Source organism: Oncorhynchus mykiss, chromosome 29 (assembly GCF_057628025.1).
Source record: "Oncorhynchus mykiss isolate SJ-2025 chromosome 29, ASM5762802v1, whole genome shotgun sequence".
NCBI classification, from domain to species: domain Eukaryota; kingdom Metazoa; phylum Chordata; class Actinopteri; order Salmoniformes; family Salmonidae; genus Oncorhynchus; species Oncorhynchus mykiss.
The window spans coordinates 36,157,544-36,178,648 of NC_143050.1; the positions used below are offsets into that span (position 1 = coordinate 36,157,544).

Here is a 21,105-nt window from a genome sequence, read left to right on the forward strand (position 1 = left end):
TTATAGAAAGGCATGAATTGGACCGTCAACAGTGGTCGAGTAGTCTCATCCACCGGGTCTTTAATGTACAGAAAAACACACACAAAAAGAACACTGTCAACTATCAAACACTGCTCTCCAACCTCTGGCCATCTACCACATGGCCCTCATTACAGATCAGAGGGGAGGGAAAGACATGGGGCGATCCCTACGGGATAATAACACAGAGGACAACGAAAACAACAAAAAAACAACAACTGTCTGTTTACAGAGAGGTCCAGGAGGCCATTTTAACAACTGAATTGTGAAATGGCCACCAGGAGAAGAGGAGGAAGGAGGGATGGAAGACGGAGGCTTGTGTTGTTCTCCAGAGAGGGTCCTTGTGTGTTACTACAATCCGTTATCCACACCCCACTCAAAAGAAACTGGGGGGGAAAAACAACTGTGTCCCATGCAGGCCTCCTCTGCGATCGCGGTCTCATACTGCTGCCATCTTTCACCTGTGCCAATCCCACAGTGCATAGCGTGCGGGGAAGGGCGGGCTGTTAATCGGAGAAGAGGATGGAGAGGGCCATGATGACACAACAAACCGCCACGTACGGACTCTTCCTCTCACCTGGTGTGGGGGGGGGGGGGGGGGGGGGGGGTTCAGAGGGGATGATGGGAGACTTCAGAAGTTTACATGGAAATACTCAATACTTTCAAGGTGTTGTGAATAACCCTACGACAACACTAGACCAAGACTGACTAATAAAAAAGTGTAAGCAACATATACATGGCCATCACAAGTCTTCTAGAGCTGTGTTCTAGATGATAAAACTATTGATTATGTAACAAAGTGTACCTATTCTGGAACATTTCCAAAAGATACCCAAGAACCTGAAAAGAGGGGAGAAATATGATAATTAGCTACATACTGTTTTAAGTACTGTTTTAAAGTGGCAATCAGCAGTTTAAACAATAAAGCATTCTACCCGTTCGTTTCGGTAAAAAGCTGAGGGATGGGCTTGGAGAAATGTAACCACTCAAATTCATAGACAGAGGTATGGATGCAAGGACTGACTAAGGCTGTTATGGTCACAGTATTTAGGCTTCTTCAAGCTCAGATGCTCATTTAGTAGTCTGGTACTCAGCACTCTAGTGTCCCTCTAATCACTGACATACATGCAAATGTATCGAAAATCTAGTCAAACACTTCCTGAGAGCCAATGAGCTCAAGTTGCACAACATTTCTATAGGCTATGCAATTACGTGAGAAAACTGAATGATGTCCCCTTTAAAAAGAGGAGGATCTCATCAGCTTTCTATAGGCTTTGCCTACTATTCATTTCTTAACTTTCCTAATATTAAGCACATTGATTCCCTTTACAACAGGAGTATAGTCTACCTGGCTGGCATGAAAATGAACCACGGGAAAAGCATCCTCCATTCGCTATTTAAGTGCATAGATGACATGCCCCCCCCCTGCCCGTTTTGAGACAGGTGCATGATAATGGTCCATTCTAAATCAAAACACACACATATACTAAATAATATATGTAAAGACAAGATTAAATCAAGAATAGTCTGATGGGTGAGAATATTAGCCTATCACTTGTGAATGATGCCCAGTGTAAGGCAAGAAACAATGCATACCCTATTTTTTGCGACTTTTTCAAATCATAGCTGCACACCTCATGTAGCCTAGCCCATAGGCATATACAGTGCATTCGAAAAGTATTCAGACTCATTGACTTTATATACATTGTTGCATTAGCCGTATTCTAAAATGAAGTAAATATATATATATACACATTTTTTAAGCATGGTGGTGGCAGCATCATGATGTGGGGATGTTTTTCAGCAGCAGGGACTGGGAGACTAGTCAGGAACGAGGGAAAGATGAACGGATCAAAGTACAGAGAGATCCTTATTAAAAACCTGGTCCAGAGTGCTCAGGACCTCAGACTGGGGCGAAGGTTCATCGTACAACAGGACGACGACCCTAAACACACAGCCAAGACAACACAGGAGTGGCTTTGGGACAAGTCTCCAAATGTCCTTGAGTGGCCCGGCCAGAGCCCAGACTTGAACCCGATTTAACATCTCTGGAGAGACCTGACAATAGCTGGGGTCTGAATAATTTGAAGGCACTGTATGTTTTGATAATGTTTGTATCACAACTAAAGGGGCCAAATAACTTCTTAAAATTAAGCACATTAACACAACGGGTGTAGAGTGTAACTGGCATACATAAGCAGCACATGAGTTTGAAGAAAATGAACCTTCATAATAAAAAGCATAATTGTATTAGAAGTCACTTTTGATAATGGTGTTTTCCCGCTCGCTAATGGAACATTCACGCTTATAGCATATACCGTGTGCGCATTGCTGTGCTCAAAATGTGAAGAAATAGCCTAATAGTTTATCAACATTAAGCTAAACATTCTGATCTGCTGTGTGTGGTTGTATTCATTTGGGATCCATCTCATCCCACAACTGTCCCAGTATTTATTTATTGCACAGAATAGGTCAACTTTTGTACTATGGGGGATAGTAGATTGACCTAGGCTAGTGCTTTTGCTGTTCATTAGACCTACTCATCTTGTTGGCTGCCGAAAAGTAAATGTCGACAGTTCTTCCAATATCTTCAACATGTGCCTCGGAATTGGATAAGGACACTCGCAGTTGCGTCCCTGATGTTTCTGTCTTCACTTGTAGCCTATGAGAAAGACCCGATCACATGACAGAGAGCCATGTGAGTGAGAGGTGCTTTGGAGAAAGCAGAGAGAAGGGAATTATAATTATTATATTCAGCCCAAGGGGACAACAGCCACCGCAAAATTGATTTTTGTTAGGTGCATCACGGCCACACTAAGGGAATGTCGCATGGAAATTCGAGGCATTTTCAAGTGCTTGTCAAATTGTGAATGAGAGACTGATGAAGTGTGTACAGCCTGTAAAAAAAACTAAGCAGAGCTCACACCTTTCATGCTACTTTTTTCAAATCTTTAGAGTCACGTCATGTAGCCTTAGAATGTATTAGAAATCTAAACATATAGCCCGACGTTTGTATCACAACTAAAGTTAAATTAATAACTCTAAATTAAGCATATAGGAGCACCTGTTTTTGTTAACCACTCAACACAGAATAGCCGCATTTGTGCACTCCCTCACATCGTTTGGAGAAAATATATTATATTTTATTCTTCATACTATAAAATAATGCCACGGAAGTCTAAGAAAATCTTGTCTGCTAAATGAACTAGTGTTGCCCACAGCCATATGGCAGTCAGATCAGTACCTAACATAAGGACAAGTCAGAGTATTCTATTCTGTTCTTCTGAAATACACTACATTTTCTTCATATCACTATTCTTTAGACCCGTCTAAAATAAATAATGGATTCATTGTGAAGGTGTAGACTATATTACATGGATTTATTAGACTTAGACTAATACTAATTAGATTAAAAACTGTAGATGTTCTGAAGGTCTGCATCAGTGGCTTGTAGGCTGTGTGGAAGACAGAAGATGCTAAAATGTGTTTATGTTAATTAAGGGTCAATTACCATGAGACCGGAAGTTATCTGCTTGACAATCCCCGGCTGACAATTTCTAGGACTGACCATCCATATTTTTCACAAATATAGTTATAACCATGTTTTGAGTCTGTTCAATTTTTGTTTAGATTTGCTTTTTTGGAATAAAACAAGCTTATATATGTGAGAGAGAGAGACAGAGATATTCGGGGTTCTGATGGGGTGCGACAGTTGAACTAAGCTGATGAGACATTTAGAAGTCATCTTCTTCAAGAACCAATGGGTACATGACATGAATTTATATGTCCAAAAATGTATGTAGCAACTACAGATTGCCCCTCGAAGGAGCAAACTTGCAAAGAGTAGCCCAAGAGAGAGAGAGAGAGAGAGATTGAGAGACAGATCTACACCGAGTGTACAAAACATTAAGAACATCTCCTTCTATGATATAGACTGACCAGGGGAATGCTATCATCTCTTACTTATGTCACTTGCTAAAGGACAGGTTCACCCATTTTGACCCATATTGTTTTTGTGCATCTCTGAGTGATGTTCTACCGATTCCCTGGGTCATTTCATGTTTTTATGTGTATCTGAGTTATTGGCAGAAATCTGGCCGGTATGACGTAGCACCATGATAAAGTCGCTCTCACTACACTGGAAGTCAATTGGAATACAGCATTTAGTTTACGAAAACGTCCATCATACATGTCAGATTTCAATATTGGCCGATGTCATAACTCGGGAGGGCGTCTTCTCTCGAATGAGCCATTGATCATATTTTTGCGATACTTCTACCGTGAGAAATGTGTAATTTAACAGAGGGTCTGGCACATTTTTCCCTATTTGTCTGCCTCTTTAGTCCAGGGTGCATATCATGGTGCAGTTGCCAGAGATACTATAGAAATGAGATAGGAATCCAATGAATGAAGGAACGTATAAAGCCCCACCCAGCAGCAGACTGTCGACCAATCGCGTTATGCTGTGTCGCACAGTTGCTAAGCTAATCGTCACGCGGTTGCTAAACTAATTGTCACGCAATCCCTTCTCAAAGTCCGTGTATATGTCGAGAAACAAGCTTATTTCCTTCTAAAGTCGGTCAAAATTCCAAAGCTATACGATGCTACAGATGGCAAGTGAATTATCTCACACCCAGAAAGGATTTGTAATGTTGTACTTCTTGTTGACGAAATACATGCTAATAATGGGTTTTTGAGCTAGTGCCCAATAGACTCCCATTAGGGCTGGGCGATATATCAAATGTATTTTATTAATTCGAATATATGTTTTTGCGTGATATTCCAGGATGATCAATGGAAAGCTGGAGCTCAATTTCAAGTCTCATTGCAAAGGGTCTGAATGTTATTCTACAATGTAGAAAATAGTAAAAATAAAGAAAAACCCTTGAATGAGTAGGTGTCCAAACTTTTGACTGGTCCTGTATGTAAATAAGGTATGTTTTTTTATGTTTTTTTATTTGTAATACATTTGCCAAAATTTCTAAAAACCTGTTTTCACTTTATCATTATGGGGTATTGTGTGTAGATTGATGAGGGGGAACAAATTATTTAACCGATTTTTGAATAAGGCTGTAACGTAACAAAATGTGAGAAAGTCAAGCAGCTAGTTCCGAATGCACTGTATATCGTGAATCACAAGTTTGAAAAAATATTTTTAGGCCACATCGCAATGCCCTAACTGTGTGTAGCTACGTTTGCTAGCTAGCCAGCCAGCCCATAGAGAGAACATTGCAGATTTTCCATGATGCTACCAACCTTATAATAACACCAAATTTAAACATTTGAATTACAATTTTTTGTTTCCTTCACAAAAAATATTGTTGTCACATATTAGTGTTATTTAACACTGTAAATTAAAGGAATAAGTGGTTTTGGGTGGGTTTTTCCTTTAATTCCACTTTAGTCAGTGAAGATGAAGAAGAGACAGGTTAAAGAAGGATTTTTAAGCCTTTTTACAATTGAGACATAGATTGTGTATGTGTGCCATTCATAGAGTGAATGGGCAAGTCAAAAGATGTAAGTGTCATTGAACGGGGTATGGTAGTATGTGCCAGGCACACCAGTTTGTGTCAAGAGCTGCAACGCTGCTTGTTTTTTGTTTTTTTTACACTCAATAGTGTCCCGTGTGTATCAAGAATGGTCCACCATCCAAAGGACATCCAGCAAACTTGCCAACTGTGGGAAGCATTGGTCAACATGGGCCAGCATCCCTGTGGAACGCTTTCCACACCTTGTAGAGTCCGTGTCCAGACGAATTGAGGCTGTTCTGAGGGCACTGTACAGTGGATAGGTCCATATACTGTGCACATTATTTTTTGGGGGGGCTAGCACTACACAGCTGATCCAAATCACCAACTAATCATCAAGCTTTGATCATTTGAATCTGCTGTGCAGTGTTAGGGCAAAAACCAAAACGTGCACCCGGGGCTTCCCAGGACAGAGTTTGGGAAACCCTGTGTTAGAGGTCAGACTGTAGACGGCATGTAAGCGCTCCTCGTGGAGTCTGTCTCCACTGGAGAGGCTTAAACCCACAACAGAGCACACTATCCAGCTCTCCATTCCTCATCGTTGTCTGTCTGTCTGTCGAAGGGGGTTAGCCCCCCCCAGAACAGCTACTGCAGACAGAGCGTCACAATGGTTCAGCCAGCACTCCCCAAATCCTTCCTTCTCTTCTCTTCTCTTTCTTTAGCCAACAGAGGATCAGTGACACACACTCAGCACCAGATCACTTCTGATACCAGTCCCCGTAGAAATAGAGATTAATAAAAAATTATAAAATGCATATCCAATGTTTGGGTTTGTAGAACACATTTAGAAAGCGGGACAGATTGTCTTTCACATAATGACAGAAAAAAAAAAAAAAAAAAAAAAAGACAGATAGCAGATAGCATATCATGGTGCTTTTCCCTAGGTTTCAAAGTACTTACATTCCGTGGGGGCATTCCATCCACCACAAATGTATAACATCCAATTTCCCAACACGAGAAATGAGACCAATGGGAAATGGGACTCCTAAGTACTAGCGTAAATAGTCTGTGGCCTGTTAGACCACCATATATCTGTCATCCAGCTGAGCCAATCTGCCATTGGTTTATAAACACTAAGCAGTCAGTCATCAGTCAGAGATTGGAGGGTTAGGGCTCCAATTTCCCTCAAGGCCCCATTCTGGGTCCCTCCCGACACACACACATACACCCCAACAACAACACAGGCCTAAATTTTTCTGGGCATTGGGCAGTGAGTGAGTGGCATGTTAACACCAGCACTGTAATGCCCAGGCAGTTTGTCAGTCTAATTTGTCTTGGAGAGTGTGTGTGCCGACCTCAGATGACTGGCTCACAATAATTCCCTAATTTCCCCCTAACCCAACATGTGGCACACAGCTTGTTGCATTAGCCTCCCTTACCCACTCAGAGTTGGGAAAAGAGAGAAAGAGTTGGGGAAAATTGAGGAAGAAAAACTGAACTGTTGTTTTTAATCAGCCTTTAGCCCCCCCCCCCCCCCCCCCCACCACCACCACCACCACCACCACCACCAAGAACAGCATTGAACCGATGTGATGTGTATACGCTGTGGTCCCAAACACCACACAGCTCTTATTCACTCACTGCTGAGAGGATTTAGAAACAGTCCCTTATCTAGTTGGTGACAGTCGTGTTCATTACAGCTGGTAGCCACAAACAATTCCTGTCATCTTCAATGGAAAACAAACACACAAAGTTCCATTCTCCTTCCCAGAGCATTACATAGATGAAAAGGAATACAGTCGACAAAGCCAGAGAATCTGCGTCGAGCGCTACAGATCTGAAGAGGAGTCTTGAGAGGTAGTTAGCTGGCTACCCAGTGTGAGATTTGGTTATGGGTTCAGAGAATAGAGATAAGAGTGCTTGGACAGGCATGACGGGTTGAACAATGATAGTGTATCAGAGTTGGATTGCTGCTGGGGTTGAGGATGTCGGTTGGGGTAACATCGCTTTCCTTGAATGTCATCTTTCAGAGCTAACAAATCTAGGCATTAGTTCAGTGGATGAACAACACTGTCTGTGTAGGGGGTTTTAGTGGGTGATAGAGCCTGTGTACTCAGTATTCTTCCTCTCTAGCAGACTAAGAGTCCAGAACCCTATACTGCAAATCAGGTTGACGAGTTACCGAGGAAACTTTGGTCAACTCGGGAAAACCGAAACCGCGAAAGTGGCTCACCTTTTAGCCAGGTACATTTCTACGGCAACGAATCCTACAGAACAAACCTGCTCCGGGGCAGGCTACCTTGGGGCCAACTCCCATTTATCCTGAATGAAGTGTCTGAGCTGCGAGTTGAGGACCAATGAAATCAGATTCCCTCCCTCTCGCACAGATTGCTCATCGCCCCGTTAATTTGAGGAAGACGACTGATTAGATATTTCTATTAATCAACGTTTTTGTGTGTGTTAAAAAATATCATTTTTAAATACCCGTCACTTTACAAATGTAGTAATGACAATGCATTTGAAGCTTCATGCACAGTAGAACATTTGTATGACTTAATACAATTATTTTATGGATAGGAGTGTGTGTGTGTGGGGGGGGGGGGGTGCTTGTGTGTTGATTTCGGCACATGGAAATGTGGCACTGACTCGCTCATGGATTGATGTTTCAGCACTGTCTGAATGAAGACAAAGCCTTCGATTAGCCGTGTGCGACATGCACATGCAGTTACAAGCCTGCTAGAGTTAGCGGCAGGCGGATGAGCAATATGCACCGCTGTAGTACGGATTAAGCCTGAGCTGCAATGTGAAGCGAACTGAAACACCCTGAGTAGATCTAGCTTCCTTAGCAGTATACCCCTCTGGGCTGTGGAAGGGTAGCTACAGACTAGGACAGTAACTCAGCAGGATAATACTGTCTTATTCTTCTCTGGCAGGCTAGGGGCCAGCTATGGTTCTGAGGTGTGACCTAGAGCTTTAGTTCAGTGCAATAACACTGTCTGTACGTACCCGGTCTTGTTCTTGTCCAGGAGACTAGGGGTCATGGCTCTGAGGTAGGCACAGGTACAGATGAGCAGTAGGATCACTGTTAACAGGCTCTGGAAGTTAAATATGGCAGACTGGAGAGGGAATGGGAGGTTATTACTGGTTCAACATCCATCGTCACTCTAGGATGCATCTATGACGCCACATAACCTGGGTAGCTAAATCATAATCTATGTAATACCTATTGCAAAGTCATCAAATAAGTTTCAATCACAGCCAAATACAAAAAAGGCTACTTCAGGGCTGTTAACTGAAGGCTTTTTAGGTTGTCAACACAAGTTTCCAGGTGTATTGTGTTAAACGTTGGGCTCTCGCTCTCTTTCAGTTGGACACGTTCCTGACTGAATGAGGGAAATCTAGACTTATAACTGTAAAAGACTATTCTGGATGAATCAAGCTAGCTGGCTACTACTAGCTATCTACTGTAGATTGCAATAGGAACGTCTTGTAAAACAGGGATAACGTTACCACTTCCATATTAGACACAAAACATGTATTTATTTGGAGGGTGACGTTAGTTAATCAACTTCTTCGATACGGTTTGATAGCGGTTGGCATCCAATACATGTTACATCACCGCCACCAAGTTATTTAATAAAATGTTATATTTAAGAATTGAATTAAACAACTTACCATGTCGGAGCTAGGTATGCTAGCTAGCTAGCTGCTACGGCGCCACCTCACACTTCCGTAGCGTCGTAGATAGATGACGTTGTACGGAACAAGGAAGAGACGAACTGAAACTGCGGCGTCTGGCGATTTAAACTAGATTTAACACCGGTTGTAGGTTTAAGTATCAGAAGTCGTCCATCGGATATTAAAAGACACAACCAACTATCTAAAGAAGGCTAGTGCAGTTTGAGGTAGGTGGGACACTGACGTACTTGATACATGTTCAAATGGCCACACGTGTGCCGTGCTACGTTGCTTGAGCTTTGTTTACAAACAAGTCTGATGTATGTAAACACACAACTCTAACAATCAACTTTACTGACTTTATTGTCCCCATTGGGACATTTTGTTGCAGTGTCATGTACACGTTTAAAGTGGCGTTTAAATACAAAACACATTGACAATACAACTTTCATAACAGTTACATACCAATAAAAAGAGACTAGCCTGCTAGCCTTACTGGGTCGATAGGAACATTAGCCCGAGCTATTTAGGAGGGATATCACACCTGGCACAAATTATTGTCTAGTTCTGTTTTTCTTGCCGATGGGTGCCCTATACCTGCGCCTAGAGGGGAGTAGTTCAAAGTCAGAGTACAGAGGGTGGCTTGGGTATAAAATTGGGTGTAATCATTAGTCTAAAAAACGTTTTGCAATTTAAGTAATGATGGCCAATGAAGTAGGTTACTATGATAATCTCATGTTAGTGGAGCTTTGTCATGCATTCTGCTCGCACCATGTAACATGGCCCAGTCCCAAATCAACCCTTAGACCCCACTCTAGTGTAGTCTACCCTTACCCCACCCCAGACACTTACTGTAGGCTACATGCTGGTGCCAATTTCCTGTCTGTCAAAACAAAATAGAACCTAAAAGGGAAGATAATTCCCAAAGCCAAAGATCGGTGCATCTACATTCTCCATCTCTACTTTAATGGTGTTGTTTTAGTGTTGTTTTAGAATTGAGGAAATTCTGAGACCGAGGTTTCAGCACAGGTGTGAACAGGAAAGGGGAGTGACAGAAATATGTGTCATTGCTGGCTGGCTGGGTTGTAGGTACAGGTGTTACTAGGGATTAATGAATGACTGTCGAACAGGATGTCAGATGGGTGGGTTAAAGTCCATGGTTCTCCTCATTTACAATGCTGCACATCTGACCTCCCATCGCGGTCACTGAGCTCTAATGTGTGCAACTTGGTGTTACTGACTGTCACTGTGGATGAGTATAGTATAGATGAAATAATGTCCATGAGCTAATTAGCAGGACTGCACTGTCATTTTCACATCCACCCACTGGCGGCAGGTAGCCTAGTGGTTAAGAGCATTGGGCCATTAACCGAAAGGTCAAAATCCCAAGCCGACTATGTGAATTAAAAAATAAGCAGGGCACTTGACCCTAATTGAGCAGGGCACTTGACCCTAATTGTATGTCGCTCTGGATAAGAGTGTCTGCTAAATGTAGAGGTAAACAATGATCACAATTGTCACAAATATCCCAACTTTGTTTTATTTCCAATACTTTGTTTAGAGCCAAACAGAATTACAGACGGAATGACCTCACGTGCCTGTGCTGTTTTTTTGCAGGTGTGAGATGCATGTGACGGTGCGTGAGGTCTGTATCTCCTCGGAGTCAGAGACTTCCTACTTCCTGCGAGTGGAGTGGAGGGGGCGGGACTTAGGCTCTGGCTTCCTGTTACTGCTCACTGATGGACAGAATGCATGGAGAGGAGAGGGTAAACACACACACCTGACAAACACGCACGCACAAACATGACCACACACCTGTCTAAACACTCACCTGAATCTTCCTTCCTTCCTTTCCCTCACTCCCTCCCTGTCTGTAGTATCAGAGGATGCAGTGCGGGAGGAGGCAGAGGAGTTGGAGATGCAGACAGATCGTTACATCCAGGACCTCCAGCAGGCCCTGACTGGGACTGGACCCTCTACTGACTACAGCTTCACCTTGACCCATAACCCCGGCCCAATGGCCAACATGACCCTGTCCTACGAGAAGGTGCAGAGGGACATCTCGGTGAGTGGCGTGACGAATCATAACGGTGTGTTTTTTGGCCCCAACAAGTTTTAACGACTATCCTGAACCTTAACCTTTGCCCTTAACCCTATCAAATGTTTTACTTGTAGTATTTATTTGAGCAAGTTAGCCATCCATCATGTGATATCTGTGTACAGTGTCGCATGCACTTTGAGGTTCATGTGATGTCGTCACTAGAATTAACACGGATGATGTTTGTATTATGATCTCATCCTTAAGAGTTGTTCATGGAAGTGAGAGTGAACTGTGTCTCCCATAACCTCATGTCGTATCTCGTATCATATCTCATGTCCCCATTTCCTCTCAGGACCCTCTAACTCCCACTAATTGAGCCCAGGAAGACATTCATGTAGTGAAGAGCCGCTGTAGGAGGTTACCATGCCGTAGAAGTGTTGTTTTTATTGTTAGTAACTGTAGTCTTCCCTTCCCATAGCTGTTATAGGCTAGGGGTATTAAGCCCTCCGATAGGATTAGTGTCAAACAAACAAACAAAATGGAGGCCAGTGGTATGATGAAATACAGGTAGTTATTATTATTCCAACAGTGGAATATTTGTCTCTCATCTTCACAGTATATTAGAACACACAAGTCCGTCAGGCAGTCATATCAACAGCGGGGTTGTATTGGATGGTTGTTGTTGACCAGTGATGACGTCATCCTAAGATATTGTCTTCCTCCGACTCCCTGCTTCGACAGGAAAATTGTACTGTAGAATACGATCACTATGGAGGTAAAACACACACGTAGCCAACTTAGTGACAGTCCGTGTGCTCAGAGGTCAACCCCACACGCACGCACGCACGCACACACACACACACACACACACACACACACACACACACACACACACACACACACACACACACACACACACACACACACACACACACACACATATATACACATTGTGCTTTGTTGCCATAGTAATAGGGTAATGACAGAATGTAACTCCTAGTGCATGTGTTTCAGTAGAAAAGGGAAATGAATAGGACTGACTGCTTCAGAAACGAGAGTTTTGGACCAGGACGTATACAGAAGTTTCTGTGGTGCGTCATCCCAGATGAAAAAGTCCAAACTGGTTTCTGTTGCTCAACAGTTTATAAAAAGATGAATTCATTCATCATAGAGATATGACTCATTATCAAATGATCCAAGTCTAATGGCTGGTCTTGCAACAGCAGTGTATGTGTGTGTGTGTGTGTGTGTGTGTGTGTGTGTGTGTGCGCATGTGTGCGTGCCTGTTGTGTAATTTCTGCAGAGAGTGAGCGTTGATTGACACCAGCTGTAAGAAAAGGGCAAACCTTACAATACCCTTGTAGAACCGTATACTGTAGAACCATATAGAACCCTGTAAAACAGTCCTGGATAAGGAGAATTAGGAACATCGGGGTGGTTGTTGTTTGGTAGATGTGAAGATGGGAATGTGATCCTCCTCTTTTTACTGCACCTCACTGGCCCATAGCAACAGCCCCAGGAAGTCTCCCACATCGCTGCGAGGGTATTATCACCATTACCATACCAGCAGTGATGTGTAACCTCAAACAGCAACATGTACTTGACAATAAACAGTCATATTATGGACCACGGGGCAGCCATTTTCCACTAGTCAGTGGGTTTCCTTGGATCAATGATATTGTGCAACTTTACATTTGATTTTCATTTGGGAGAACCATTCAAGCATTTTTATAGAATGTGAACAACTGAATGTTGTTGACTTCTCATCCTTTCCGTTTTCCTCTGTCATCTCTTCTTGTTGATTTTGATGCAGTCTGTCTCTCAGATCTTGTTGAGTAGCTTTGTGTGTGTGAGGATGTGGAATCACAGGTCTAAACGACCCCCTGAACCCGCTGGTCATTCCCTCTGAGACCTGCTTTGAAAACCAACTCCAGAACCAGCATGTGGATCCATTTCACAAGGCCGCAGGGCCAGACGGATTACCATGACGTGTACTTCGAGCATGCGCTGACCAGCTGGCAAGTGTCTTCACTGACATTTTCAACCTGTCCCTGACCGAGTCTGTAATACCAACATGTATCAAGCCGACCACCATAGTCCCTGTGCCCAAGAACACTTAGGTAACCTGCCTAAATGACTACCAACCCGTAGCACTTACGTTTGTCGCCATGAAGTGCTTTGAAAGGCTGGTCATGGCTCACATCAACACCATTATCCCAGAAACCCTAGAGCCACTCCAATTCACATACCGCCTCAACAGATCCCCAGATGATGCAGTCTCTATTGCCCTCCACACTGCCCTTTACCACCTGGACATCTGTGGATCTGTTGAGAATGCTATTCATTGACTACAGCTCAGCTTTCAACACCATCGTGCCCTCAAAGCTCATCACTAAGGTAAGGACCCTGGGACTAAACACCTCCCTGTGCTTCTGGATTCCTGGACTTCCTGACGGGCCGCCCCTAGGTGGTAAAGGTAGGGAACAACACATCCGCCACGCTGATCCTCAACATGGGGGCCCCTCAGGGGTGAGTGCTCAGTCCCCTACTGTACTCCCTGTTTACTCATGACTGCATGGCCAGGCACGGCTCCAACACTATCAAGTTTGCAGACGACACAACAGTGGTAGGCCTGATCACCGATAACGACAAGACAGCCTATAGGGAGGAGGTCAGAGACCTGGTTGTGTGGTGACAGGACAACAACCTCTCTCTCAACGTGATTAAGACAAAGGAGATGATTGTGGACTACAGGAAAAGGAGGACTGAGCATGCCCCCATTCTCATCGACGGGGCTGTAGTGGAACTATCATGGTCCAAACACACTAAGACAGTTGTGAAGAGGGCACAACAAAGCCTATACAAATCAAATTATATTTGTCACATGTGCCGAATACAACACGTGTAGACCTTACAGTGAAATGCTTACCTACAGGCCCTTAACCAACAATGCAGTTTTAAGAAAATACCAACAAAAAAAGTAAGCGATAAGAATAACAAATAATTAAAGAGCAGCAGTAAATAACAATAGCGGGGCCATATACGGGATATCGGTACAGAGTCAATGTGCAGGGGCACAGGTTAGTTGAGGTAATATGTACATGTGGTATAGTTATTAAAGTGACTATGTATAGATAATAACAGAGAGTAGCAGCAGTGTAGAAGGGGAGGCAATGCAAATAGTCTTGGTAGCCATTTGATTAGCTGTTCAGGAGTCTTATGGCTTGGGGGTAGAAGCTGTTTAGAAGCATCTTGGACCTAGACTTGGCGCTCCGGTACTGCTTGCTGTGGAGTAGCAGAGAGAACAGTCTATGACTAGGGTGGCTGGAGATTTTGGCAATTTTTAGGGCCTTCCTCTGACACCGCCTGGTATAGAGGTCCTGAATGGCAGGAAGGTTGGCCCCAGTGACCGTACGCACTACCCTCTGTAGTGCCAAGCAGTTGCCATACCAGGCAGTGATGCAACCCGTCAGGATGCTCTCAATGGTGCAGCTGTAGAACCTTTTGAGGATCTGAGGACCCATGCCAAATCTTTTCAGTCTCCTGATGGGGACATGAAGGACCCTGGGACTAAACTAGAGGTCGACAGATTATGATTTTTCAACGCCGATACCGATTATTGGAGGACCAAAAAAAGTAGATACCGATTAAAATCGGCCGATTTAAAAAATATATATAGATATGTACTAAGGACAATTACAACAATACTGAATGAACAATGAACACTTTTATTTTAACTTAATATAATACATAAATAAAATCTATTTAGTCTCAAATAAATAATGAAACATGCTCAATTTGGTTTAAATAATGCAAAAACACAGTATTGGAGAAAAAAGTAAATGTGCAATATGTGCCATGTAAAAAAGCTAGTGTTTAAGTTCCTTGCTCAGAACATGAGAACATATGAAAGTTGGTGGTTCAATATTCCCAGTTCTTCAATATTCCAGTTTAAGAAGTTTTAGGTGGTAGTTATTATAGGAACTATGACGCGTTGACTATTTCTCTCTATACCATTTGTATTTCATATACCTTTGACTATTGGATGTTCTAATAGGCACTTTAGTATTGCCAGCCTAATCTCGGGAGTTGATAGGCTTGAAGTCATAAACAGCGCTGTGAAGCAAGCATTGCTTAGAGCTTCTGGCAAATGCAGTAAAGTTAGAATGAATGCTTACGAGCCTGCTGCCGCCTACCACAGCTCAGTCAGACTGCTCTATCAAATCATAGACTTAATTATAATATAATAAAGACATTGTTGGTTAAGGGCTTGTAAGTCTACTGCACCTGTTGTATTCGCCGCATGTGACAAATGAAATTTGATTTGATTTACACCAGGACTGTGTGTGTGTGTGTGTGTGTGTGTGTGTGTTTAAATGTGTGGAGGTTAATGGTTTTCATCACCAGTAGATGGACCAGTGTAAAGAGAGTCCCTGTAATGACAGCCTGGGGCACAAACCAAGGTTCACCACAACACCATTATCTGCTGGCCAGTGAGCTCACCACCAATACACTACCGCTGAATCCCTCACAGCAGAAGCAGGAGTGTTTGTGGTCACTTTAGGAGCCACCCAGACACCACAGTGATGTAGTAGCGACAGTCTCTACCCGAATAGGTTCTTATTCTCTCCAGTAGTTAGTCACTGAGTCTGAGTTAGAGAGAGAGAGGCCAATACAGAGAGATTATGAAACGGTAGTTTTTCTACGACATCTAATGGAAGCTCTGCTCGAGTACAACATTCCAGAGCCAACTTGGTCCATCATAATACCGGCCAATAGTGTTTGGGGCTAAATCATTATTGACCAATCGTTTTACTGCCCATGTCTTTACCGGCCAACCAAGTAACTGTCCATCTCGTTAAGGTGGGCACAAGTATATGTGTGTGTTTACAGGTGCATATATTAACTCTCTCCCTTCCTCAACCCCCCCCCCCCCTCCCCCCCGCCCCCTTCCAGTTCTGCCTGGGTTCTGTGTTGCTGGGTAAGATTCCAGAGCCAGTGGAGGAGGTTAGAGCGTTACTGACTCACGGTCTAGGACGTGGAACCGCACTGCAGAACCACAACCACTTACTAAAGGAGGAGAACCACAGGCTCAAACAGGAGCTACAACACATCAATGCAGAGTAAGACCACACACACACACAAACACACACGAAGAGCTCACGTCCCTCCTCTTTAAGAGTCATTACCCAATCCCCAAAACTCTCTACAGGGTAGGACCGCCACTGTATGTTGCATTGTCTAGGAACTGATTTTATGAGTGTGTGTGTGTGGCTGCTGAGGATGGAAAATAGCTCTGAAAGTGGGCCTTAATGACGCACAGACCTGAGAGCTCAACACAGAGGTCAAGATCGAACACACACACAAAGGATGAGGGAACCCCTCGCGAGTGAGTGTTGAGGGCAGTTCCCCTCACCTAGACTGAGTCCATGTGTTTCTAATCATCTCACTGCTGTAGTTTCTCTGATTCTGAAATAGAATATAGCGGTATTTGGTTGCGGAGGGGGAGGAAAAATCTGTTGAGGTTCCCTGGCAACCAACACCAGACGCAACAAACCTTAACCTTGACTGGATTCAGAGGGAAAGAGTGGCTGTTGGCTGCATCAGGGCTGGAGATTTCGATTATGTCCCCTTAGGTTATGTTATGACAAACGTCCTATAAATGGCACAGTCATATTTCTATCCATACCAAGCCAGGGATTGTTGCTGTAAATGCATTTTATTCCATTCCCTTGTAACTCACTCTAACCCTGCTTTCTGTAAGCTCTAACATGACCTGTGTGTGCGTGCGTGTGTGTAGGTTGCAGCGGTTTGTCAGTGGGAAGGAGACACTTGAGTCAGAGCTGTACTCTCGCTTCACCCTGGTGCTGAATGAGAAGAAGGCCAAGATACGCAGTCTGCAGAAGAACCTCACACACCTGCAGGAGACCAGGTACATAGTACACACACGTCCTCCATCTATGACCCAACCTAACGTTACCCCACGGGGGGGGTCTGACCGTGAGGAACCCCTCAAGGTCACAGGATATCACTCATAACATTTCCACCCTCCTCTGTAATAAAGGGGAATGACCAAGAGGGTTTGATTTATCAACGTAGCTTCCTTTGATATATTCATCATCTATGTGATAACCCCTTCTGATATGTCCCGTTGGTTTGGTCTTGGTGATTTGGCCATCTGGTGGCACATGCCAGTATGTAAGTGATGAAAGGTGTTATTTAGGTGATGAGAAAATATACAACCTATTGGTACCACATTTAATCCCATACTGTTCAATATAAACTGAATACCAGGCAAATATACAGGATAGCTGCCGACATAAAGTGTCTGTAATAGGGCGTTGGGCCACAGTGCTCCTTGGCGTAGGTTCTGCAAGTGTCTGGATCTCTATTGGAGGGATACGACACCATTCTTCCAATGGGAAATTCTATAATTTGGTGTTGTCTATGGTGGTGTTACGGCTTTCTTCGGGTGAAGGAGAGTCGGACCAAAATGCAGCGTGGTAATTTTCATACATGTTTAATGAAGACGAAACGATCAATACAAAAACAAGAAACGTAACGTGAAAGCCTATCTGGTGACAACAAACACAGAGACAGGAACAATCACCCACGAAACACTCAAAGAATATGGCTGACTAAATATGGTTCCCAATCAGAGACAACGATATCACCTGCCTCTGATTGAGAACCAATTCAGACAGCCATAGACTTTGCTAGAGAACCCCACTAAACCACAATCCCAATACCTACTAAAACCCCAAGACAAAACACACCACATAAATAAACCCATGTCACACCCTGGCCTGACCAAAATAATAAAGAAAACACAAAATACTTCGACCAGGGCGTGACAGGTGGTGGGAAACGCTAACTCGGGCGCCGCTCTAGAATTTTCCATAAGTGTTAAATTGGGTTGAGATTTGGTGACTGAGACGGCCATGGCATTATGGTTTATGTTGTTTATGCTCATCAAACCATTCAGTGACCACTCGTGCGCTGTGGATAGGGGGCATAACCATGGTAGCCAGAATAATGTCCAAAATAATGGCATGCCCAGCATTTTTATTCATACATGAACATTAGCATAATGGGGTGTTAATTGCTTAAATAACTCAGGAACCACACCTGTGTGGAAGCACCTGCTTTCAAAATAATCTGTATCCCTCCTTTACTCATGGGTTTCCATTATTTTGCCAGTTACCTGTACTCCCAGGATGCACAACCTTCCCAGGTTGTGATCTTTAACACGTGCATGTGCGTCTGTATATCTCTCGTCTCTCTAACAGGGAAGAGGGAGAGAGCAGCAGTCCAGGGAAGGGAACGAAAAAGACGACAGGACAGACCAGAGAGGAGGATGAATATGAAGCGAGCACTGATGATGAGCAGTTACAGCCTGCTTCTATAGAAGCCACCCAGGGTAGGGTATAACCACCTCCACACACACACACACACACACTTACTTGCAGTTATATGGAGCAGCTGAGTGGGTTTTATCTGTAGGTAATGGATGGAAGGGAAAACATTGAGAAGGATCTGAAGGAGATGGAGTGTGTGTGAATGAGTTGGGGTCAACCCCTCAGGTGCCCCCTCAAGTTAACCCAAAGAAAATTCTACAAATATTAACTTGTGTAAAGAAGAAACAAACGTTCAAGTGTCCTAAAAGCTTGTTGAAAGTAAACTTGTCACTGGCAGTGTGTTTGCTTAGTGGTCTCGTAGTGATGACACCAGAGCATGTGTGATCTCCCTCCTGGAGAGTGTTTAGAGCAGATTTACAGTCAGATGTTACTCTGAGTTACATTAGAGCTGTGTGTGTGTGTGTGTGTGTGTGTGTGTGTGTGTGTGTGTGTGTGTGTGTGTGTGTGTGTGTGTGTGTGTGTGTGTGTGTGTGTGTGTGTGTGTGTGTGTGTGTGTGTGTGTGTGTGTGTGTGTGTGTGTGTGCAAGCGATAGTTGTGTGTGGTCCCCTGATTGTAGTCTCTAACCACTATCTCAGAGGAGGTGGCCCTGAGGGAAGAGTTGGAGGGTGAAAGGGGTGGTTGACTAGGAATGATAATAGACCTCACAACACTGCCATCATGGAGCTCAGAAGACCTGTGTCCAGTGTATGAAAGTGTTTATCCTGTACAGACTCATCATTAACCCTAAATTATAAACTGGGTGGTTTGAGTCCTGAATGCTGATTGTCTGACAGCCGTGGTATATCAGATCGTATACCACTGGTATGACTCATCATATACCCTAAATTAACCCACTACACAATGTCTCTGTCTAAAAGTTTACCTTATCTTACCTTATGGGTAAGCTGTTTATTATCTATGCATAGTCAATTCACCCTACATGCAGTGGTGCAGTGGTACTCAATTTTCATACTTGAGTAAAAGTGAAGATACCTTAATAGAAAATGACTCACGTGAAAGTCACCCAGTAAAATACTACTTGAGTAAAAGTCAATAAGTATATTTAAAACCAAATACTTTTAGAGTATGAAAGTAAATGGAATTTCTAAAATGTACTTCAATATAAAAAGTCAAAGTAAATACAATTTCTACTTCCTTATATTAAGAATTGTTTTTCTTCTTTTTTTCTTTATTTACTGATAGCCAGGGGCTCATCGGCCAGATCAGAGTCAGTAGGGATGACCAGGGATGTTCTCTTGATAAGTGTGGGAATTGGACCATTTTCCTGTCAACACCTAAAAGAGTACTTTTGGGTGTCAGGGAAAATGTATGGAGTAGAAAGTACATTATTTTCTTTAGGAATATAGTGAAGATAAAGTTGCCGAAAATATAAATAGTAAAGTATAGATAGTACTTTACACCACTGCCACTGTACATATTACCTCGACTACCCTGTACCCCCGCACATTGACTTGGTACCGGTACCCCCTGTATATAGCCTCGTTATTTTTATTGTTCAACTTCTTTTTTTAAACTTTAGTTTGTTTAGTGAATATTTTCCGAACCGCATTGTTGGTTTACGGTAAGCCCTACAGTACACCTGTTGTATTTAGTGCTTGTGACAAATAAAATTTGATTTGATTTGAAGTGTGTGCTCAGATGGAAAAAATTGAATAAAAAATCAACTCAAATTTTATTTGTCACATACACATGGTTAGCAGATGTTAATGCGATTGTAGCGAAACCAACAGAATATGTACATAAAGATATACAGTGCCTTGCGAAAGTATTCGGCCCCCTTGAACTTTGCAACCTTTTGCCACATTTCAGGCTTCAAACATAAAGATATAAAACTGTATTTTTTTGTGAAGAATCAACAACAAGTGGGACACAATCATGAAGTGGAACGACATTTATTGGATATTTCAAACTTTTTTAACAAATCAATAACTGAAAAATTGGGCGTGCAAAATTATTCAGCCCCTTTACTTTCAGTGCAGCAAACTCTCTCCAGAAGTTCAGTGGGGATCTCTGAATGATCCAATGTTGACCTAAATGACTAATGATGATAAATACAATCCACCTGTGTGTAATCAAGTCTCCGTATAAATGCACCTGCACTGTGATAGTCTCAGAGGTCCGTTAAAAGCGCAGAGAGCGTCATGAAGAACAAGGAACACACCAGGCAGGTCCGAGATACTGTTGTGAAGAAGTTTAAAGCCGGATTTGGATACAAAAAGATTTCCCTAGCTTTAAACATCCCAAGGAGCACTGTGCAAGCGATAATATTGAAATGGAAGGAGTATCAGACCACTGCAAATCTACCAAGACCTGGCCGTCCCTCTAAACTTTCAGCTCATACAAGGAGAAGACTGATCAGAGATGCAGCCAAGAGGCCCATGATCACTCTGGATGAACTGCAGAGATCTACAGCTGAGGTGGGAGACTCTGTCCATAGGACAACAATCAGTTGTATATTGCACAAATATGGCCTTTATGGAA

The 21,105-nt window shown here is 43.1% G+C and overlaps 2 protein-coding genes across 2 annotated transcripts in view; one reads left to right on the forward strand and one right to left on the reverse strand.

Moving 5' to 3' along the window:
- On the reverse strand, positions 1–9,294 carry tmem167a (transmembrane protein 167A). Its single transcript, XM_021590640.3, has 4 exons — positions 9,162–9,294; positions 8,493–8,602; positions 824–858; positions 1–595 (listed from the first exon to the last, which is right to left on the reverse strand). The coding sequence occupies exons 1-4, from the start codon at positions 9,162–9,164 to the stop codon at positions 525–527; spliced, it is 219 nt and encodes a 72-aa protein (XP_021446315.1). The 5' UTR covers positions 9,165–9,294; the 3' UTR covers positions 1–524.
- The window catches only part of xrcc4 (X-ray repair complementing 4), a 27,196-nt gene continuing 15,314 nt past the window's right edge, over positions 9,224–21,105 (forward strand). Inside the window, exons 1-6 of the mRNA XM_036967303.2 lie at positions 9,224–9,391; positions 10,782–10,930; positions 11,042–11,229; positions 16,162–16,328; positions 17,006–17,137; positions 18,495–18,625. Of these exons, the coding sequence (XP_036823198.1) occupies positions 10,789–10,930; positions 11,042–11,229; positions 16,162–16,328; positions 17,006–17,137; positions 18,495–18,625 (760 nt within the window). The 5' untranslated portion in view covers positions 9,224–9,391; positions 10,782–10,788. The remainder of the gene's footprint in view (positions 9,392–10,781; positions 10,931–11,041; positions 11,230–16,161; positions 16,329–17,005; positions 17,138–18,494; positions 18,626–21,105) is intronic.